This window comes from Protopterus annectens, chromosome 3.part0 (genome assembly GCF_019279795.1).
Source record: "Protopterus annectens isolate FY-2018-M chromosome 3.part0, PAN1.0, whole genome shotgun sequence".
Classification (NCBI taxonomy): Eukaryota; Metazoa; Chordata; order Ceratodontiformes; family Protopteridae; genus Protopterus; species Protopterus annectens.
In genome coordinates, this window is record NC_056731.1 from 483,446,626 (window position 1) to 483,471,269 (window position 24,644).

Consider the following 24,644-nt stretch of genomic DNA (forward strand, 5'->3'; position numbering starts at 1 on the left):
GAACTAGACGTTTAACAAAAAATATGGGCAATAATTTAATACAGTGATGCTTTAATGTCTTTAAATGTAAATAGCCTCACAGATGACTACAAACAAGAAAGAGTGGTGAGCTATGTTAAAAATGTAGAGTGCAAATACCCATGTTACAGGAGATGCAAAATGAAAGAAATCAAGGCACAAACATCCACACAGTAAATATTTAATATAAATCTTTCGAGTCAGTACTCTCTCAGTACACAAAACCTCAGTTAAAAGCATTATTTAAATATACAGTGCCAGACAATCGTATCAAATTAAACATATTTAAAGTACAAAATTTCTTCACACATAAAATATATTACATATAAAAATATCATACGTAATGTATTATCATTGGACATAGGAGTGCTTAAACATGAAAATAGGTTTAATGCTATTAATCTTAAGACCTGTATGCATATCTGCTCTAGAATAATTAAGCCATTTGTATTCGGATCTTTCAGTTATAGTCACATCACCCCCTCTTGGATTTGCATGGATTTTCTTAGGTACTCTAAGCTTAAATGTATGATCATTACCATTCTCCATAATGTGTTTCTATAAAGCATTTGTTTCTATGCCCCTGCGAATTTCTGATAAATGTGAAGCCATTTATCTACAGTTGGTTCTACCTATATAGAAACATGAGCATTTCACGCAATTTTTAAGTATACAATGTTCTCACTAGTACAGGTGGCAAATGTTTTAAAGAAAAATTCTGTTTTAACAAACTCAACATCTGTGTTAATATATTTACAATACATGCAGTTAAAACAAGGAACCGTGTTCTTAGCCTGTACCCGTGCTACAGCTCTGTCAGACCTAATATCCTTGTAACATAACTGTTTTAAATTCTTCTCTCTCTCAAAAATAAAGAATGGTTTTGTTCCAACTATTCTTTTAATGTCACCGTCAGATTGTAAGATAGTCCAGTTTCTTTCAGTAAATACTTCGGACTGGGTGCGAATGTCTGTTGTACTTTATAACCTAAATCATGTTTCTTGGGCATCCTAACTGTATTATCATCATGGGTCAGGGTATTAGATCTGTTAAGAGTATCGACTTGAAAGCTTTACATTAAATATTTATTGTGTGGAAGTTCGTGCCTTGATTTCTTTCATTTTGTTTGGTACTTGGACTGTCGAGACATGTTTGGCTGCTGTTCTACCTGTTTACTCTGTGCTTAGAAAGGACTGAATGTGTGAATTTGGTAAAGAAAGGTTTTCAGGATGGTTATTCAGCTGACTACCTAGAACAGAGGAAAAGACAAGGACTTGTATTAATTGAAAGAGGAACGCCAGTAGTGATAGAAGAAAAAAAAAGATGATAATGGCAGATTTGTAGTGCAAAGGGGCTACTGGCAAGGGAAGAGGATTACATTGGCATGTATTTACATTCCACCTAAAACTGCTATAATGGGGCTTAAACTTCTGGGAGAAATCAGTTTTCAGTAAGGAATATTGCTTATAGGTGGGGGTTAGAATTTAATTTGAGGCAGTGAAGATGTCATGTGGGTCCCAGAATGGAAAATATAACAAAGGAGGGTAGATTTCTGAAGACGTTTATGAAAATATTTGGCATGGAAGATGTGAATTCTGTAATAAGAGTTTGTAGTGCATTTGCATACTCCCCACAATATAAAAACTGTGCTAGGGTAGAGAGAATTTACATTTCACAGGAACATGTGCATTTAATTGAAGGTCTTGTATCCCACCCAGTAACGAATTCAGATCATGTACCAATAATAGCTAAAATTAAAACACAGGGTAGTGAAATAAAAATGAGACATTGGCGCTCTCCCACCTATCTGTTGAAAAGAGAGGAATTTAAGGAATTGGTAGTGGAGATTATTCAGGCGCTACTAGAGAAGATCAAAATTTTTTCTGAAAATATAGGTAGGGACTGGGATAAAACTAAGGTGGAGTTTATAAACAGAGTAGAAATAAAAGAAAAACAGCTATGGTTAAGAAGTAACAATAATTATTTAGAGGGACTGAGAGATGTTAAAGCATTGTAGAAAAGAGGGAATCTCTCAGAACAAGAGGATCATCAACTGCATAATGCTAGGCAGAAAATAAGGGATTACCTTTATAATATGCACAAGCTTGCAAAGATTGCTGTTAAGCAGCTATTTTTTGATAACACTAGAACACAAACTTTTAGCACAACGACTTTGGCAACAAAGTAGAAAGGGCGGTCTCCAAACTTAGGGAGTCTGTAGCAAAGAAGGTAACGAGATCCTGTAGAGGTAATAGAAATTTCAGAAAATCTATGCAAGTCTCTTATAAAGCAGAGAAATATGAAAATCAAGAAAAGATCCAAATGGAATTGTTTATGGAAGACTTAAGTATGCCAAGGTTAGAGGTAAGTGAGGCTCTATTACTAATAGGATAGGAGGAATGTCCCCAGGAATAGGTGGTATTCCTGTGAAAGTTTAGAAGCTGGGAGGGGGAAAACTGGTAAATATCTGGAAGGTTTTAACAGTCTCTTAAAGAGGAGAAATACCACTGTCCTGGAAGAAAGCAGGGGTAGCTGTAATACCTAGAGAGGGAAAGATCCATCATATCCAGATTCTTACAGACCCATTTCATTACTAAACCATGATTATAAAGCGTTCACATCTATTATGGTTAAAAGAATGACCAAAGTTATGCCAGAACTAATGGATATGGTTTTGTGGAGGGGAGGCAAACATTTGACAGCATTAACAGAATGTTGATCCAGAGGGTAGCAGAATGTAAGAAAATGTCATTGTTGTTGGTGGGTCTTGATGCAGAGAAAGCATTTGGCAGAGTAAGCTGGGACTTTATGAGTAGGGCAATGGAAGTATTTACATTTCCTGAAAAAAAATATAAGGTTGATTAGGAGAATATATGAGGGATTGGAGGTGAAAATTAAAGTGGGTAAGGTCCTCTCTGATAATTTGTACTCGAGCAGAGGAACCAGGCATGGGTGTCCTGTTTCCCCTTTATTATTTGCATTATATTTAGAACCATTGGCAAAGAAAATAAGGGATTCAGAAATTCAAAGATATAATTGGCATGGTAGTCAAGGAAAGCTGGCTCTGTTTGCACATATTATTGTGTACCTGACAAACCTAGAAAAAGACATTAGTGTTGTGGAACATATTGAGACAGTTTCAGATCTTTTTTGGGGTCCAAAATTAATGAAACTAAAAGGCAGTAGAGGTAAATTATGTACCCACAAGTGAACTGGTTCAGGAATACCCATTTTTAAAGGGACATGATAAAATGAAATATTTAGGAGTATGGATTAAAAATGGTTCTAGTGTGGAAGCTAAGGATATGTGGGAAGAGACTAAAAAAATAATACAAAAAATGAGAAAATGGAAGCTTTGTTATATGGATATGGATGTTGAGATACAAGCAGCTAAAATGTTTGCCCCTTTAACACGTACACAGGTCAGGTATATTTTTTATCAGCCAGAGGAGAAGTTTTGAATAGCAGTTAATAAAGAGCTGAAAGACTTTGGGAGGGGAAGACAGCAAGAGTCAAGTGGGATAAGCTTATTCTTCCAGTAGAACAGGGTGGTTTGGGATTACCCAATTTGAAGGGGTATTTCAGAGCTACACAGTTAAGACTCCTGTACATAGCACAAGCAGAAACTATAATTCAAAGCGGAAAGGGATGACAAAACATGGGGGAAGCTCAATAAAGGAGGAGAGACTGGGATTTTGGATGCAGGCCTTTAAGGAGAATAACAATAATCATGCAGAATATTATATCCATAAAGTAGCAGAAGGTATTGTAAGAACTAAACCAACGTGAGAATGGAGAATAGAGATTCTGCTGATAGGGATGACTGCAATTAGTGATACAGAAAATAGGAAAAAGGGGGGTGGAATTAATTGGAGAAAACTGGCAAAGGCACCGAGGTATTGGGAGCAAATAACTAGAGAAGGAAGAATGGTAGAATGGCAAGATGCCAAGAATTTTTGGACTGCAGCTTCCCTATCAGGGATTGATATCAGAGTATAGGCAAAGAGAAAGAAATAGGAGGAGTCTAAACGAAGGACCAGCACTGGTAGATTTTTTAATAGAATCTAGAACAGAAGCTGTCATTTAAAAGGAATAATTAGTAGAGCATATAAAATATTGCTTGATAACTAAGAATCAGCGGAGGTTAGAGATTGGATAAACAATTCACAAATAAACAATGGGAAGATATATGTATGTCTCCCAAATATGCAACAAAATCTACAAGATTTAGGATTTTTACCTGGAAATGTTTACAATAGATATTTTTATATCCCAAGTAGACTGCAAAGAATTTTTCTTCAGGCAAACATTAAGTGTTGGAAGTGTGAAGGGGAAGAAAGAGGTAATTGGGAATATATTTTCTGGGAGTGCGGTGAGTTGGTGGACTTTAAGGATTCCCTGCAGGATGCACCATCAGAGATGCTGGGTGGGCATATCGGTCTGATGAGAGAGACGATTTTTTGAGCTATGATACAGAATCTGAACTGCCATGGTAAGGCCTTACTGTGTCTAATGGTGGCTGCCAAAAAAGCAATTAATAGAAAATGGAAATCAAAATCTAAACCATTTATATTGGAAATAGTGAATATAGTAACAGATATAAAACAACTAGAAATGAGATCTTTAGAAAAGGGTAGGAGCAAACTCCATCAGAAAAAAATGGGGATTGTAGGTGGCAGGAGTTAAATGGGCTTATGTAATGCTTGACGGAAAATGATTGAGTAGTTTGTAAGTGATATTGTTTGCAACTGGGAGTGTGTCAGTATGGTTTGTGAGGTAAAATGCTTGCAACTAAGATTGTGGTTATTTTCAGTTCTGTAAGTGTATGATTGCCTGTGTAGTGTAGTGAGTGATGTAGTAAAGGTGGTTTTGTTTTAAAAAAAATGGTAGGGATTGAATAATTTATGTAATATTGCTTAGGTTATATGATGTATGGTAATATATGTGAACTGTAATGTTTATGTTTATATAGTTTGATTATATATAAATGTCAATTTGCATGTGTCGCAAGTAATCAATAAAGGCATGGGGGGGGTTCAGCCCATCATTTTGGTTAACAGGAGACTGGATGTGATCTTTGGACCTCCAAAGTGCCTACCTACACACAAACACATACAGACACAGATTGCGAAGAACCCCCAAAAGTTTCTGTTCTTCCAAGTAGGAGACATTCATTAATTGTTCTGTAGTCTTTTCAGCACCAAGTGTTTCCAAGTTTATCTTTGTTGTTAGAGAACCAGAGTCTGCAAGCAGTCACTATGTTTCCTTACATGGATGACTGGTTGCTAGCCACACTAGTTTTAAATGGGTACATTGGTGTTTGTGAGACTGTTATGATTCTTAAGGCATTCACTGTGAAGTCCCAGAAAGGGCCTTTGCAAACCCTGATTTTTTGGATTTATACTAGAAGCACTGTTTTGCATTTTTACATTCGCCATGATTCTTCCTTTTAGTGTGCAGTGTCTGTTACTTCATTCTTGTTCACTTCAGCTTATGATGTCTGGGCAATAAGACTTGAGGCAGCTGCAATGTAAATGGTTGCATTTGCCAGGTTTTGCATGAGGTTTCTAAAGTGGGTTGCCATATACAGTATGTTTGTAGGGTCCAGTTATACTTCTACACCAGCAGCATGGCTGGAGTATGGTATAGAAACAAGTAGGGATGAACTTGCTCTTCACCTCTCTGTACCTACCATTTTAGGGGTATAGTAATGGGCAGTTTCAGTCACTTTCTTATAGCAAGCCACATTTCTGGGGAAGAGTGTTCTTTAGTTGACAAGCTCAGTCATTTCTTGCTGATGCTTTACAAGTGGTTCCAAAACCTGTCTTGTCTGGAATCTCTTCTTTCACTGGTGGTCTTGCTGTGACGTTTTTGAAACCTACCATTGCCAAATTCAGCAGGTTATTATCAATGATCTCTCTTCTGGCAGAATGCACCAGGAATGCCGTTGGCAAGAAGTGGCCCCCATGACTACTTTGCAGTCTTCCTTTTTTTCCTGTATTACAATATATATATATATATATATATATATATATATATATATATATATATATATATATATATATATATATATATAAAATCTCTGTCAAATTTTTGAATAGGTCTTTCATTTACTTTGGCTTCATCTTTGGAGAAGAACTAAAAGCTCTTCAGAACCCTGTGAAATCTGATTCACTCATCTAGACCTTCACTGCATTCGGTAATTGCATGGCTACTCCATTGCATTAATGTGTGTGTAGCTCACTTTGCCTAGTGTGGTCCAGATCTACTCGGGGACCCAATACTGGAAACGCAGTCTTATGAATGGATATGCTTTTCTACTTTGGCTATGGCCAAAGGGTTGGATTTATTCACACTTCCTGCATACCTTTCTCAAATTTTTAATACAGATCTAAGTTATTCCTCTGTTAGAGTGCATTTTGCTTTGAGCATTGGTACAATTCAGATATACAATCTGTTCATTTTAAGTTTCTTTGAAGGCTTGCAACCCTTTCTAACAGGTACATTCCACCTCTGGCTTCCTTTTAAGGACACTGTTTTTCCCCAAAAAAATGTTTTATGTTTCATCCATGTGAATTTGACCCATAGCACCTTTCCAGTCTCCTCCTAAATTTGGTTTGGGGTGACTGCTGTGTAAGTCACTTTTTTCCTTTGATGCTAGTATGTATGCTGGATGAATTCATGTGCCATATAGCCTTTCCCAGGGATGGTGTGCCGTTGAGAACCAGTCCTTCCTAAGAGAGCCACTGAAAGAAAACTAAATCAGTCTTAATTTACCTGTATTTTCAGTAAAGGATATTCCATTTTTAACTCTGCTGTGGACTACGTACTGTTTTCTATTTGATTATTTTGTAGCACGTATTTTACAGTTATATTTTAAAGTTCAATTTTTATTACGTGAACTAAATGCATAACATAATTCAGGAAGTAAACATCACACCCTCCACACTGCAAAGTTTCTTTGTTTGTTTTGGACCCAGTATAGGTTGCATACCGAGTTTTTCCTGAGAAGTCAAGGGATACCACAGATTTTTCTTTTTGTATTTCCTAAATATTCATACAGAGATGAATACTTGCTACACTTCAAGTACATTATGATAGCTCTGATTTTATATGGCTAGGACCAAATTAAAGGAAACTATTAATTGTTATTCTCTACAAAAAAATGGAATCAAAAGTGTGTATATGGTTTTCTGACATTAAATTTTGCACTGAAAATTATGAAGCATTGCCTGGTGTGCTTACAGCACATTCAGCTAGAGCAGTTGCTGCCTGTCAGACCTTTCCCAGAGATGTTTCCTTGGATATTTTTGCAGCTGCTACAATTGGCTTCAATGAATACTTTTGCAAGATACTACAAGCTTGGATCTTGGGCCTCTGTCTTCCTTCAGAGTCACTGTCATCCCAGGTAAGTTGCACAGGTCACCTTGAAGGATAGGCTTGGGACAGTCTCCTATTGGTTGAAAAGGATGTAGCTCCTGTGACAGTTTTGTATTTGCCATACCAATGAAGCTGGATACTGGATGAGCAGACAAGGTCGGGAGGGTTATTGGCGATGTTTCTTTGCTGATAGATTTTGAGTGGTACATGTGAGATGTAAATTGGAAGCTAGTTGGCAGAGGATTGTGGATTATTGGGTGGGTCTAGTACCCTTGGAAAGTTTCAGATAAGAGCTGACTGAAAGCCTTTGGTTTCAATCCTGCTGCTTTACAAGAAGAGACTTGCTCATCCAGGTATGACTTTTAGTTTTACAACTTCGGTTGATTTACCAAATGTTATGCAAGACACTGATTAGACGTCCTTGTTTCATTATATGTAAAAAGGCCTAGAATCTCCTCTACAGTGTATTGATTGTACACATGGCATGCACGTAATTCTTTGATTTTTAGTGGTATGTACTTTGCATTCTTTTTAATGTAATATGTATTGCATGCTCCTTTCTGACTTGCATGTTTTGATTTGATCATATATCTGTTGTATATTTTTCTAGGTTGTGCCTCTTCCATATAATATCTTGGATATAATTTTATCTTTTATTTGTTTTTATATATATATATATATATATATATATATATATATATATATATATATATATATATATATATAATCTATATATATAAAATTAACCAAGCTCCATTAGTCTGAATCTGCACGTTTTGTGATTTATTTTCAGTATAACCCGTTGCCATAGGCAAATGGCAGAAATTGCAGTAAATGCTATCCTGACTGTAGCAGATATGGAACGTAAAGATGTTGATTTTGAGTTGATTAAAGTTGAAGGAAAAGTTGGCGGCAAATTAGAGGATACCCAACTGATCAAAGGAGTGGTAGTAGACAAAGAATTTAGCCATCCTCAAATGCCCAAGGTATGTAAATATGGAGTGGACTTGCACCTGTTGCATTGCTGTAAAGTGGCAAGGGTAAGCGTGAAAAGATTTAAAAAAAAAAATTAATATTTACTTGAGTGTCAAAGAGCTGTTACAAGAAAGCTGTATTTTACAGTCTAGAAAATGTAAAGAGGAGCACGAGTGTAATGGATTTAGTGGAACACTTAATGCATGTTGTCTTAAGAGGGGGTTGTAAAAACTAGCCTGTTGTCTTTGTAATGCATGTGAGTTTGTTTGCATTGTAGTTGGTTGAATCAGAATTTAATGGTGTGAAGAATAACTTAACATAAGACAGCTAGAGTAGCTGAGTGGCCACAGACTGGTGCACTGGGAGTTCGTGGCATGTTTTTTGTTGCAGGAAAGTTGCTTAATTAATCTAAGACTTGTCTGTGGAAAACCATTGAAGTGATTACCTTTAAGATGAGATTATTTCTCCATGCATTAAGGACAAGTTCCTAACATATTCAAAGGCTTTGTTTCTTTTGGCGTTATCGCATGTAACACTGCTGTTTGGTTTATTCAGAAGAACTTTCAACTTTTTAATTGCACAGAAAGATGTACACTTTGAGTGGTGATTTCCAGACTTTTTAACTTATTCACGCTGACATAAAACTAGGAGCTGCTTCTCAAAAAATGGCTGAAATGTACCAAAAATACATTTGAAAAAGTGTTTTCAGTTATGTTTTCAGTGTTTGCTTAGTTAATCAGAAACAGTAGGTCCCTTTTCTAGTTGCATCCTTGTTGGTGTAAAATGTAAAGAAAATGCACATTCAAAAGTGCAAAACAACTGCACAGTGGTTGCATATCTATCTGTGTGTGTGTGTGCGTGTGTGTATATGTATGTGTATGTATGTGTATGTATGTGTATATATATATATATATATATATATATATATATATATATATATATATATATATATATATATATATAAAATGTGTGTGTGATATTGTTGTACAGCTGTAGATCATTGTTTTGAACACCAGTGAGATTACCACATACATCAGCCTTCAAAACCACGTTAGGCAAAATTGCACTAATTAAGGAACAGCACTGCCAGTAGCATTTTACCTTTTGTGGAAGAATGAGATTGAGCTGTCTGTGGAAAGCAGAAGAAGTGGAAAGTAGTCTGTCATTTGGAGAGTGAATTCCAGAGTGTTGGATCAATGATGGAGAAGGTGTGGATGGACGAGTTGGGGAGTGGTGTGGAAGTGAGAGAGCTGTAGACTCACCTGATGTCAGTACCCTTCGGAACATTTTTACTGCTAACAGTTGTTTGGGTGTGCTGTATCAACATTTATTGCTTTATAAACTTGCAATGTATAATGGAGGACTGTTACTGTAGTAGCTACTCAGCCTTACTAATTGCAGACAGTCATAATACCTTTATTTCCCATGTGTAAATCTTCAGGTTGTATTTTTGCAAGATCAATATCCTTTCTTGGTTATGGATCTCTCTAGCATTAAGAGTAAGAAGCAGGACACCTTTTCCAAAAGATACCTTGCCTGTTTTGTCTGCAGATTGTGGACAATCAAGCATATGCACAGCTTGGCAGAGATGTTTCCCAAATTGTGAATGTGTCAAGTATATGTAAGGGATGGGTTCAACACAGTATGAAGGTATTTTTGCATATTCATCCATTGCTGGATACGAATCCTTTCATTATTTTTTAGTAGACTGTCATCACAGCTTCAAACATTCCATTGTGCTCATCTTTCCCACTGCTGCAGTAGCTGTTTGGGTTATGTAATGGCCGACCAGTCTTCAAAAGTTTGTCTTGCCCCTTCCCCACGTGCACCTACGCTGCTGTTTCTTAAGCTCCATGTGCAGAAAACAGCAACCTGGGCTCCACTTTCTTCAGTACTTTCTTGCTACCTTTGAGAGAGCACATCTGGGCTTCACAGACGTGACAGTCTGCTGTGATCTTCCACTTCTGGCAGATGACTCTCCTTGGGAACCCTTCCACAGACACACACACACACACACACACACACACACACACACACACACACACACACACACACACACACACACACACACACACACACACACACACAGTGTGTATAGTTTTACAGGAATTGGGACCAGGCCTGTTTAAGAATTTTGACAACTTATTGTGACATTTTTGCAGAAATGGCTTATCGGACTGCAGATTAACCAGAACAAATGCTTGAACATAGTCTGTGCTTACATTCTGTAAGGCAACAGCTTAAATACCTTAGAGGATATCCAATACTGGTTGACCACTACCTATCCCCAAGAAACCATAGTTCTTGGTGACTTCAGTAGCGACTGGCACCCCTGCTCCTCTGAACCCCCTCACCCCTATAAACTTATCTGGGTTTAAGTAGACCATAACCTCTCCTGCTAGTATAAACAAACCGACCAACAGGGAAAGTATCCTAAACTGGATCCTAGTTAATAACCAACCCCAACTGTACACAGCTGGCACTCTCCCTGATGGCCTTAGTGACAATTTACTACCCTATATCATAAAACATAAGGCAGGAAACCCTCACCAGGCCAAATGTAAAACACTTTAGAAACGGGAAAAACTTTGACACTGCTATATTCCTAAACGAACTAAAAGCAGTTGACTGGTCAAAACTAAAAAAAATTACCATTAAAAGAGGCTATAGCTCACTTTAACACTAAATTCCTAAGTATCCTTGATTCCCATGCTCCAGCACATAAAATAAAACCTAGATCAAACACAGCACCATGTCTCACAAAAGATACTAAATCTGAAATCAAAACCAGAAACGGAGCCTGAGCCAGCTGGAGAACAACTAAAGCCCCACTTGACCATCTAAAATATCGTCAACTCAGGAATGATGCAAAAAAATCTATTTTACTAGATTAAAAAAAGCTTCTACCAAAATCTCCTACCAAACCGGCCCTCAAAATTTCTGGGCAGGCTTAAAGCAACTATTTCATCCAGGTCATTCTACCACCACAACCCCGGCTAACCACACCCAAAGTTCCTCAGAGACCATAGCTGGCACTTATAACTTTTCCACTGAAACAGTCCAATCCCTAGCAAATCAACTAACCCACACAAACTTAAACCACACCCCTAATGTACCCACTAATCACCCCCAATTTAGCTTCCAACCGATATCCACTAGTTTTATCAAAACACTTATAACTAAAACCTACCACCCTCACTGCTGACCTCCTTCCTGCAGAGTACCAACAAATGGCTGCAGATGCCATTGCATATCCCATATCTATCCTTATCAACAGAACCTTATCTGAAAGCACTATCCCCTCCCTCTGGAAAATATCCCACATCATCCCACTCCATAAAGGTGGTAGTTCTACAGACATATCCAACTACAGACCCATTGCCATTCTTTCCCCACTAGCCAAAATAATGGAGAAATGTGTACACAAGCAACTAATGCAATACCTTACACAGAATAACTTACTATCCAACTCCCAGCATGGTTTCAGGCCATACCACAGCACCACCTCAGCCCTCCTTTCCTTTACTAATGCCATAAACCAAAATGGGAATGACAATAGGCTATTCTCTTCCCTCTTTCTTGACCTATCAAAAGCCTTTGACATGGTCAACCATGAACGTCTCATTCTTTCTCTAAAATCTATTTCCCTCAATAAGCACTCAATCCAGTGGTTCCAGTCCTACCTAACTGGTAGACAACAGGCAGTACTATGGCAGGGCAAACTCTCCAGCCAGCTACCTCTCACATTTGGTGTCCCTCAAGGCTCCATACTAGGTCCACTACTCTTTTCTGTTTTTATCAGCATCCTTTACACTGCCATCCCTAAAGCTACCTATATTCAATATGCAGATGATTCCACTCTGATCTGTGCGGCCACCTCCCCATCCGAACTGCAAATCCTAACCCAAAATACATGTGACACCTTTGAGAACTGGCTCACCAACCAACGCATACTGCTTGAACCCTAATAGAACTAAACTTCTACTCTTCACCCCCACTAGTAGATCTGCCACACTTTCATTCTCTGTCATGTCTAACAATCGTACCACTATCTCCCAAGATCAACACACCACACTTCTAGGGCTTATCATAGACCATCTCAAATTTGACCTACAGGTCAACAAAACCATACAGACCATCTATAAGAAGCTTGGATCACAGTATAGAAACAAGACATTTTTAACCCCACTGGCTAGGACTGCAGTCGCCCGGTCACACCTACTCTTTACTCTTTTGTATGGCTCGCCTGTACTCTCAAACCTCAACAAATCCGAACTAGGTAAGCTGTCCCATAGCTACAACCATATTGCCAGATTCGCCACTGGCTCCACCTATAGAACCCACCACTGCCAGAACCTGAAACATCTAGAGTGGCTAGAACTGCCCAGCTTAATTCATTTCAGTCAGCTCTTAGTGGCACACACAATTCTGTACCACCTTGAAGATACCTCCTCACTTATAAATATTATTAAGCCATCTAGCAACCTGAGATCCCTATGGTCAGCCAACAAACTGTTGGTCCAAACCCACAAAGCTAATAACTCTGCTGGTGAATTCCTGTTTGCCAACTTTTTTGGCAAAACTTGGAATTCGTTGCCAAACTATATAACCCTACAATCCTCCAAAAGTCTTAAAACAAAAAAACTCACAGTATCTCAAAGTGAACTGGCTTTGCCCATTTGCCAACCCTGATTAAGTTGTAAACTGAAAGCATAATCTGGAAAAATCATAACATGCAGCTACGTCACCAAGCTCTATATCCAGTCTGACGTCTCTTGCTTTTAATTGTCTTTCCATGAGAGTTGAGTCCCTACTAGGGAACACTACTAAGCCAGTGTACATAATCACTTTGTTTTATATTTTCTAATGTTATCCAACTTCTTGTGTAATCTATGTAAGTTTGTCTATTTGGAGCTTTTCTCCCCGGGCCTCCACTGAAAATGGACATGTATCCAGTCGGACTGTCCCAGTAAACAAATGTAAAATAAATAAAATAAAATTATATTTATTAGCTGAGGCTAATTAACTAGGTTTGGGTCATTTTTTGTGAGAAAGGTAAGCTGCTTTTGTATTTTGAGTTTAATAAAGGAATTAAGTGTAAGGTGATGCTCATGCACACGCACACAGATATATATGCATACTGCACTTACTGTCTCTAACAGATACTTATTTCTCACTTTCCCCTCTCTGTCCACTATTTGAACATTACTTTATTTGCTTTGAGTGAGTGATAAACTTGTGCACTTATAAGTTGTCAGCACAGTTCTGGGCTATATTATATTGTATTTTTGTTTGTGTTACAGTACATTTCTTAATGTTCTTCGTGTTTCACTGTTGCAGTCATTACATTTGGGTTATCTACTTGCAGTAGCCCTCAGTCGGCCTGATTAACAAAGTCTTGGATCCTGCATCAGTTGCTGTCCCTTCTTCCATGACGTCAGGGGTATAAAACGTGTAGCCGACGCCATTACATCAGTCTTTCTTGCTGTGCGGTGCCCAAAGCAGAAGCAGTTCGCAAGTTCCGGTCAGCCGACTGCTGAAATTTTCGTTTTCGAGTTTCAGAACCGAAGTCTTCAACTAAAGCAAAGTATCCTGTTGGGGAAACATTTCCTTGCTCCTTACCAATGTCAGTAAAAGTTAATAATTACATTACATGTGGAAAGCAAATGCCTCTGAAAGATTTTCATTTGTACTGTATTCCTTGCCTAGGCCCTGACCACGAAGTACCTTGCTGTTGGTTTTGTGCTTTATTTAGTGCACTATCTGTCAGTATATTTTCGCTTCTAAATATTTTGGCTCTCTGTTTAATTGTCCAGAAATGTCATCTGTTAGCCATCCGACTACTGGGATTCCGAAAAAACGCAAAGATAGACAGAAAGAGACAGGCCGCCGAGGTCCAAAGCTGCCGACGACACTTCTAAGCCAGTTGCCAGTTCGCCAGTACTCAGTGAGGTGCTTTTGCAGCCCCTGATACTCGCTGCTGCTGACTCGCAGGCCTCTACTGAGACCCATTCGGAGTCCGGTATGCCACGAGATGCTTCAACTGCGGAACCTGCGGATGTCTCTAACTTGGATGGGTCCGGAGCCGTTGTGCAGGCACTGGCTTCTGGGGTTGTATTCAGGCCTACGGACTTGCATATTAAACAGACGCCTCCTCCTTCATTTAGACCAAAATCTCTAACCATGCCTAAGAAACAGACCCTCAGGCCACATGCTCAGGCCTCCATGCCCAAATAACAATTAGGAATGGCTGAAGATCTTATAACTCTAATCAGGGGAAGCCAACCTCCCCCTTCTAAGAGACCTAGGACTGAAGTAGTTTATGAATCGTCTGAACAGTATTCTAATTTTTCTGATTCTTCTGATGATCTGGATTTGCCCTTATCTCCTTATGAGGATTCTGATGCAGAGGACTCTATTCCCTCTGCTTCCCCTCCAGAGGATTTTTCTTTTGGTGAGACCTTACATACTCTTAAGGGAGCATTTCCACTGGGAAAGCCAGGACTTTTCTGATTCAAAAAAGAGGCTTAGGGATTTCTTACTCCTGCCTCAGCATAGGCCTTTAGCTATACCTCCTGTACTAGACATTGTTGATTATGCCTTTTCAGATAGTTTGGCTCCTGATTCTTTGCCTACTGCTCCCAGAAAACCTGATGGATATTACAGGGTTCCTGATTCTCATAAGTTCCATTTTAAAAATCCTATTGCGGACCCAGAGACTATTTCACAGGGACCCAAGGGTATTAAGGCTTCTACTGCTAAAAATCCTACCCCCTCTGATAGAGACTCCAGGGCGCTGGATAGATGGGATAAGAAAGTTTGCACTTCTGCAGCCTTGGCCATTAGGGCTTTAAACTGCCAGTTTCATAAGTTACTCAGCAACATGTTACTGGATTGCTTAAACAGAAAATTGTTACTTTTTTGACTGTGCTGAAAATAAAGAGTTACAGGATTTAATGCATTCTCCTGAACAGGTTGGAAAACATACTTTGCAATGTGGATTTGATTCATACTCTTGCAGGGCTGCTGTTACTGGGTCTGTGCTCAGAAGGCATGCTTGGCTTAAGGAGCAAGGTTTGCCTGATCATGTTTAAGCTAAATTGTTGGATGCTCCCTTAAATCAGAACCACCTGTTTGGCAACAAGGCTGAGGAAGTTCTTAAAAAGATGGAAGATCAAGCTAAATCTATGCAAACTGTTGAAGATTTCTTACAAGTTCAGCCTCCTAGATTTAGTAGCACTGGCCCTCTAAAAATGTGTCCTTTCCAGTTCCTTCCAGGTCTTCTCAAGCCAAACCCAGACACAGCAAAAACCCCAGGTTTCAGTCCCAAGAGACACACAAGACTAGGCAGTGGGGAGTTTCCGCACCCAAACCTGGGAGTAGTAAGACTCCCCCCCCCCCCCCCTTTAGGAAAACTGTCCCAATGACTTGCTTTTAAAAATACCAAGCACTTCCCAACAGAATGTTCCTTTAGGCGTAAAGATTGGTCAGCAGGCCAAAAACTGGGAACTCATTACCCAGGACAAATGGGTTTTAAATATAGTGTCCCAAGGATACAGATTTCATTTCCACACAGTTACCAACACCAAACGGGTGGCCAGATCTGCCCCCAAATCAGTGGGCAGAGGCCCAAAATCAAGTACTCTCAAACATGGGGGCTATTCAGTTGGTACCAGAAGAGGAAAAGAGACAAGGTTTCTATTTGAGACTTTTTCTGGTACTCAGAAAAGGCAATACATGGCATCCTATCCTGGACCTTTCTATCCTAAACACCTTTCTGGTGATTCCAAAATTCAAAATGCTGACTCTTCACCAGCTGCTTCCTGTGCTAGGCAAGGATGCATGGTTGGCAACACTAGACTTAAAAGAAGCATACCAGCACATCCCTATCAGGGAGTCTTGCAGAAGATACCTACGCTTCAAAGCAGGCTACATGCACTATCAGTTCTCTGCACTGTCCTTTGGCTTATCTACTACACTCAGGATATTCACAAAGTGCCTAGCTCCAGTCATTGCATTTTGCAGGCAAAGAAATATTCAAATATACCCATACCTGGGCGATTCTCTAATTCATGCAGAAAGCCAAGGGCATTCTTTTGAATCATCTGGCCTTTGTTCAAAGGGTACTGACTTGTCTGGGGTTCACCATAAATGAAAAGAAATCCCACTTGGTACCCTGTCAACAAATTATGTTCATGGGCGCAAGCTTGAATACAATTTTTATTTTATTTTATTTATTTAACATTTGTTGACCGGGAATGTCCGACTAGGTTCCACAGATCCTGTTTTCAGCGGAGGCCCGGGGAGAAATGCTCCAAACTTCGCAGATGGCTTTCAACTTACTCCACACAAGTGACCACACAAAAACTCAGCTGTCTGCAAGGCAAATACTACAAGCCTTGGGGTTCTCGATCTCCTGCATTCTTCTAATTCCATATGCAAGGCTGCATATGAGGAAACTACAATGGTATATCAAAAGCCTATGGTGTCAACATTCACAGGATCTAGAAGCAAGGATTCCTATTATACCTTGCCTACGCCTAGATTTCCTGGTGGGCAGAGGCCTGCCACCAAAATGGGGAACTACCATTCACACTACCCCCTGCCGCCCAAACCCTAACAGTTGCATCAGACTATGCATGGGGGGCTCACCTGGCAGGGAAGTGCATTCGGAACAAATGGAACCAAAGTCAAATGCACCTGCAATATCAATCAAAAAGAAGTGTTAGCTGTACAGAATGTTCTGACAGCCTTCAAGGACCACATTCTTCCAGGACAATTAATGGTAAAGACAGACACCACCACTGTTATGTGGTACATAAGCAGAGGGGTACACATTCTTACCCCCTCTGCAGACTAGCCATGGCATTGTGGAACACAGCCTTGAGCTACCAAGTGAATCTACAAGCTCAATTCCTGCCAGGAAAACTTAAGTACACTGGCAGACTAAGCAGAAACCTCATGGACCCACACGAGTGGAAACTGGAACCAAGGATTTTCAACATGTTGACAAACAAATGGGGGAGCCCAGATATAGACCTGTTTGCCTCCCCCTAGAACTATCAATTGGACAAATTTTGCACAAGGACTCCCCACAAACAAGCCTGGAAAGTGGATGCTCTGTCCTTCAGCTGGAAAAACCTATTGGTTTATGTCTTTCCTCCTCTGCCTCTGCTCTCCAAAGTACTGCTAAAGATCAAACAAGACAAACCAAGGACGATTTTGATTGCACCAGACTGGCCACGCCAACACTGGTACTCCCTCTTCCGCAGTGTGTCACTGTTGGCCCCATGGCACCTGCCTCAGTCTCCTACCCTGTTGTCTCAGCAGAAGAACCAGATTCTGCACCCTCCGCTTCAAACACTGAACCTAGCAGCCTGGCTAATTAACTAATCTCTCAGTAAACCAGTGATGGTTATCGTCTTAGAGGCAAGGAGGCCTAGTACTAGGAAATCTGCTGCTGAAAAATGGAAAAGATTCTGTGCCTAGAACCAATCTCTATGGATGAGCGCAGCAGTGCCCAATTTACCTAAGATTTTACAATACTTAACTGAGATGCATTCTGTGCCTAGAACCAATCTCGATGGATGAGCGCAGCAGTGCCCAATTTACCTAAGATTTTACAATACTTAACTGAGATGCTTCACAAGGGCCTGTCTTTCTCCTCCATCAAAATTCATGCCTCAGCCATTTCAGCTCATTATAACACAGAACCACCCCTCTTCCCTCATCCACTGCTTAAGCAGTTCCTCAGAGGGGCCAAGAATGGGCCAAGAATTTAAGACCACCCAGGAGAGCCCCAACTCCAGCCTGGGACCTTAACTTTTTGTATTGGAGAAACTCACTCTTCCTCCTTTCGAGCCAGCTGCTACTGCAGACTTAAAATTCCTTTCTTGGAAAACAGCTTTCCTTTTAGCAATCACTTCAGCAAGAAGGGTATCTGAATTACAGGCCCTTATGGCAGTGGAGCCTTTCATCATCTTGCATACGGACAGGGTGCCCCTCAGGACCAATCCCTCTTTCATGCCCAAGGTGGTATCCAGTGTGGCCCTTAATCAGTCCATTCATCTGCCAACCTTCTTTCCTAATCCACAGAACAAAGGGGAATGGATACTGCACTCCTTGGATGTCCACAGACAACTTAGACAGGACTAAACTTCAAAGGAAATCTGAACTGCTGGTGGCATTTGCTGCAGGGGCAGAGGGGAAGGCTATCTCAAAGCAAACTATTTCTAAATGGGTAGGCAATTGCATTCATTTCTGATATAAGCACCATGGAAAACCTATTCCACAGGGGATCAGACCCCACTCTACCAGGGCTGCATCTACCTCTACAGCCTTTCTCAGAGGCGTCCCTACTGGGGGCATCCTAGAACTGCTACCTGGAGTTCTGTACATACTTTCACCAAGCATTACCATCTGCCAGTTTTCTCTAAATCCAGAGCTGGCTTTGCCACTGCAGTCTTGCAGGGCCTTATTGCTGGTCCTAATGCTATCTAAATTCCTCCTCCCATCCTTAGCTTTGGGAATCTACCCATATGTGATGACTGCAACAGTGAAACATGAAGAACATAATACAGTTGTGTACACTTACCGTAAATGTAGATGTTCCGAGTGTATTTACTGTTGCAGTCCTGGTTACCCTCCCTCCAGCCCCCTGACTTCTTTTGGCTATACCTCTACTCTCCTTTACTATGCTTTAAAAGCTTTTTGGTGTATTTGCTTTTTTGTTGGCGGTATAACCTTACATATTTATAGGTTTGATTGCTTTCCATTAGGGGGGCACCTGACATCTGGGGCAAGAAAAACTGATGTAATGGCGTCGGCTGCATGTTTTATACCCCTGACGACCTGACGTCACGGAAGAAGAAACAGCAACCGACGCAGGACCCGAGATTTTGTTAATCAGGCCAACTGAGGGCTACTGCAAGCAGATAACCCAAATGTGATGACATCTGCATTTATGGTAAGTGTACACAATTGTACTTTTCTGTTACCAGCTACTGAACATCTAAAGCTAGTTGAGTCCCGCAGGTCTTACAAAAGTGGAAAATAGTTGTAAAATGGCTCCTGTAAAAGGCCTTTGTACATTAAACTGTCCAGTGCTGAGTGTACTTTCAGGCCTCACTTAGCTTTATTTGTCAAGATACATTGCCGTGTGATTTCTGCCTTCTGTTTATATTTAATGTTGACTGATTGACATTATCTCACTTTGAGCCAGCTGGTGCATTGGCCATAGAATACATCTCCTTGAAAACACTTCTCGAATTGCTCTAATCTCTCCAAGTCCTTAATGTAAAAGCCACCTTATGAAGTATAAGTGGGTGTTTGAAGGTAATCTCATATGTCTCCCTTAGCAAGTGTGTCCAGTTAGTAGTCTGAACAAATTATCATAATGCCAGGGGAGCCTCTCCTCAACATGCTGTATATGCACAGCAACTAAAACAATAGGAAAAACATGCTCCTCCTGAAAAGTGGTCAGCTTTGTTCCCCTGGAGGTGGGTAATGGAGGTCAGTTGATTTTCACTGTTTGAGAAAGGGACTGGCCCTGTTCTATAGCAGTTTGTGTGGTAAATTTCCACAAGGCACAGTTAGCACAGCCTTGTAGTGTAGCAGTTACTGAAATTCATTGGTGTGCTTCAAAAATGGATCTGCCCATGACTCACTGGAAATTGCCAGATGGATTATTGTCTTCAGCTTCATGTAACATTACAAGCTAGAAGTCCTGTCTAGGTACATGAAAGGGCAGTTGGCACAACGGTGCAAAGAGGATCCTGTAACTGTCCTTATTGGGTAGCATCTCCAACTATTCCAAGTTATGATTTACTATTCTACTAACACTCAGAAAGGAACAAGTTGCAGATAATTTAATGCACAGTAACACTTTACATTTCTCTTTGGGCCTTTGTACATAGCTGTATTTATTTATTTTATTTAAAATTTGTTAACCGGGAAAGTCCGACTTGGCATGAAGCCAATTTTCAGCAGAGGCCCGGGGAGAAATGCTCCAGATGCATCTCTTTGTAATGTGGGAGGAAACCGGAGCACCCGGAGGAAACCCACATGAACGCAGGGAGGACATGCAGACTCCACACATAAAGGCACCGCAGCCGAGAATTGAACCAGAGAACCTCTTGCTGTGATGCGACAACACTACCACTTTGCCGTCCTATGTTTGAATGTTACTGCTGTGCTGTTTGTGTTCCATCATAGTTTTATTAATTACTTTGCGCATCATGGCAGTGTGGTGCTTCAGATCCTTCCTGCATTTTCATTCAGTCGGTGCCTGTTTTTCAGTGCCAAATTTAAAATTAAAAACTTAATGAAAAAAACTGTTTTCCCCTGTGTGACATCACAGAAAAGTTAACTGAAGTTTGCCCTCAGTGATATCATTGTTAGCAGTGCATGCAAGTCTGTCAGTAGACTTTGGTGGATGGACTACAGTGCTTTTATGGGTTGCTGTCCAATAACATCTACGAGTGCACTCCACAATGTCCCCTCAAGTGACATCAGCAAGGGATATAGTAAAATTTTGTAGGCATATTCTTAAGTTTACAAACTTTTTATGAAGAAACCACCCACATAATTTTGGTGGTGGGGGGGTGAAAGTACATTGTGGCACTTAACTACTACAATGTGTAGTTAAACTACAATGGAACACCTTTAGTTTCTGTTGGCAACAAACACTCTTTACTTTCTTGGAGGGGGTGACTTTGACCCAGTGAATGAGATGATTCTGGGCTTGTATGTTATTTTGCCTTCTATTTGACCTGCTTTAAGGACAAGGCCAGAGTATGCCTTTGTAGTGGAACAGCATAACTTTTGGAAAACCCTCTGGGATCAGAGGAAATGGAAAACATGTAAAATTGTAATAGTTTTGCTGTTAGAAAGCGCACTTCTGTTTTAAGTACAGCTATTCCTTTCCCTTCAGTGTCCTCACTTTTCTCTTCCATGTATGTCACTGTTTCACCCTTCCTTCCTGTCATTCTTTGATCCTTTTATGTCATCTTTTTAAAGTACATTTCTCTTTATCAGACTCCAATAGTGTTACCTCCTTCCTAAAAAAGCTGAAACCTCCAATGTTATGTTGTCCCTATCTCGCCTTCGTTCTTGCTGGTTGGGTTCAGAGCCAATCCTCTGCTCTAACTTGGCAGCATTCTAAAGCTCGAGAGCTTCCACTGGCTCGAAGCTAGACCCTATCCCAACATGCCTGGCGAGAGCTACCCAGATCTCGTTTGCCGCTTGAAGCTACAGGATTGCTGCCAACTGGCTCTACATTTGGGTTATCTGCTTGCAGTAGCCCTCAGTCTGCCTGATTAACCAAGTCTTGGGTCCTCTGTCGGATGCTGTCCCCTCTTCCATGACGTCAGGTTGTCAGGGGTATAAAACATGCAGCCGACACCATTACATCAGTCTTTCTTGCCGTGCGTTGCCCGAAGCAGAAGCTGTTCACAAGTGCCGGTCGGCCAACTACTGAAATTTACGTCTTTTAGTTTCAGAACCGAAGTCTTCAACTAAAGCTAAGTACCCCATTGGGGAAACTATTTTTCTTGCTCCTTACCGATATCAGTAAAAGTTAATAATTGTGTTACTTGTGGAAAGCAAATACCTCGCAAAGATTTCATTTGTACTGCATTCCTTGCCTGGGCCCTGACCACGACATTCCTTGCTGTCGGTTTTGTGCTTTATTTAATCAGCGCACTATCCGTCGTCAGTATATTTTCGTCCCGAAATATTTCTTTTCTCAGTTTAATTATCCAGGAATGTCGGTTAGCCATCCAATTACCTGGATTCCGAAAAACCAAAGATAAAGACGGAGACAGGCTGCCTAGGGCAAAGGCTGCCGACTACGCTTCTCCTAAGCCAGTCACCAGTTCGCCGGTACTCAGTGAGGCGCTTTTCCAGCCCTTCATTCCCGCTACTTCTGATTCGAAGGCTTCTACTGAGACCCATTTGAAGTCCAGTATGCAGCGAGATGCTTCAACTGTGGAACCTGTGGATGTCTCTACCTTTGTGTCCGGAGCCGCTTTGCAGGCACCAGCTTCTGAGGGTGTATTCAGGCCTACGGACTTGCATATTAAACAGATGCCTCCTCCTTCATTTAGGCCTAAATCTCGAACCATGCCTAAGAAACCGATGCCCATGCCGCATGCTCAGGCCTCTGTGCCTAAAAAAACAAATGATAAGAATGGCTGAAGATCTTTTAACTTTAATCAGGGAAAGCCAACCTCCCCCTTCTAAGAGACCTAGGACTGAAGTAGTTTATGAATCTTCTGACCAGGATTCCGATTTTTCTGATGATCTGGATTTGCCCTTATCTACTTATGAGGATTCTGTTGCAGAGGACTCTCTTCCCTCTGCTTCCCCTCCAGAGGATTTTTCTTTTGGTGAAACCTTACATACTCTAAGGGAGCATTTCACTGGGAAAGCCAGGATTTTTCTGATTCAAAAAAGAGGCTTAAGGATTTCTTACTCCTGCCTCAGCATAGGCCTTTAGCTATACCTCTTGTACTAGACATTGTTGTTGATGCCTTTTTGGAATCTAGTTTGGCCCCTGATTCTTTGCCTCCTGCTCCCAGAAAACCTGACCGATATTACAAGGTTCCGGATTCACACAAGTTTCTTTTTAAAAATCCTATTGCGGACCCAGAGACTATTTCACAGGGACCCAAGGGCATTTAGGCTTCTACTGCTAAAAGTCCTACCCCTTCTGTTAGAGACTCCAGGGCGCTGGATAGATGGGGTAAGAAGGTTTACACTTCTGCAGCCTTGGCCATTAGGGCTTTAAACTGCCAGTTTCTTATGTTAAAGTATCAACAACAGGTTATTGAGTTGCTTAAATATAAAATGATGTTGATTCCTGACTGTGCTGAAAATAAAGAATTACATGATTTAATGCATTCTGCTGAACAGGTTGGTAAACATACTTTGCAATGTGGATTTGATTCGTTAGATACCTCTTGCAGGGCTGCCGTTACTGGGTCTGTGCTCAGAAGGCATGCTTGGCTTAAGGAGCAATCTTTGCTTGAGCATGTTAAAGCTAAACTGTTGGATGCTCCCATAAATCAGTTCTTAAAGTTCTTAAAAAGATGGAAGATAAAGCTAAATCTATGCAAACTGTTAGATTTCTTGCAAGTTTAGCCTCCTAGATTTAGTAAGCATTGTCCCTCTAAGAATTGGTCCTTTCCAGCCCCTTCCAGGCCTTCTCAAGCCAAACCCAGACACAACAGGAACCCCAGATTTCAGTCCCAGAGGACACACAAGACTAAGCAGTGGGGTATTTCCACACCCAAATTTGGGTGTAGTAAGATCCCCCCCCCATGGAAAACTGTCTCAATGACTTGCTTTTAAAACTTCCAAGCACTTCCCAACTGAATGCTCCTCAAGGCGGAAAGATTGGTCTGCAGGCCTAAAACTGGGAACTCGTTACCCCGGACAAATGGGTTTTAAATAGTGTCCCAAGGATACAGATTTCACTTCCACACGTTATCAGCACCAAGCGGGTGGCCAGATCTGCCCAAATCAGTGGACAGAGGCCCAAATTCAAGTTTGCTCTCTCTTAAGCATGGGGGCTATTCGATTGGTACCAGAAGAGGAAAAGGGACAAGGTTTCTATTCGAGACTTTTCCTGGTACCCAGAAAAGGCAATACATGGCTTCCTATCCTGGACCTTTCTACTCAACACCTTTCTGGTGATTCCAAAATTCAAAATGCTGACTCTTCACCCACTGCTTCCTATACTAGGCAAAGATGGTTGGCAACACTAGACTTAAAAGAAACATACTTGCACATCCCTATCGGGGAGTATTGCAGAAGATGCCTACTCTTCAAAGCAGGCTACATGCACTATCTGTTATCTGCACTGCCCTTTGGCTTATTTACTGCGCCCAGGGTATTCACAAAGTGCCTAACTCTAGTCATTGCATTTTTCAGGCAAAGAAATATTCAAATATACCCATACCTGGACGATTGTCTAATTCAGGCAGAAAGCCAGGACATACTTTTGAATCATCTGGCCTTTGTTCAAAGGGTGCTGACTTGTCTGGGGTACACCATAAACGAAAAGAAATCGCACCTGGTACCCTGTCAACAAATTATATTCTTGGGAGCCAGCTTGAATGCAACTTCCCAGATGGCTTTTCTCACGCCAGAGAAATGGATTCATTTGACAACCTTCTTCAAACAAGTAGCCACAAAAACCCAGCTATCTGCAAGGCAAATGCTGCAAGCCTTGGGGTTCATGGCCTTCTGCATTTTTCTAATTCAATATG

At 40.7% G+C, this 24,644-nt stretch overlaps 1 protein-coding gene across 1 annotated transcript in view; it reads left to right on the forward strand.

The window, feature by feature from the left end:
- CCT5 (chaperonin containing TCP1 subunit 5) overlaps positions 1-24,644 on the forward strand; it is a 559,422-nt gene that overhangs the window by 71,112 nt on the left and 463,666 nt on the right. The window contains exon 5 of the mRNA XM_044064906.1: positions 8,192-8,384. Within this exon, the coding sequence (XP_043920841.1) occupies positions 8,192-8,384 (193 nt within the window). The remainder of the gene's footprint in view (positions 1-8,191; positions 8,385-24,644) is intronic.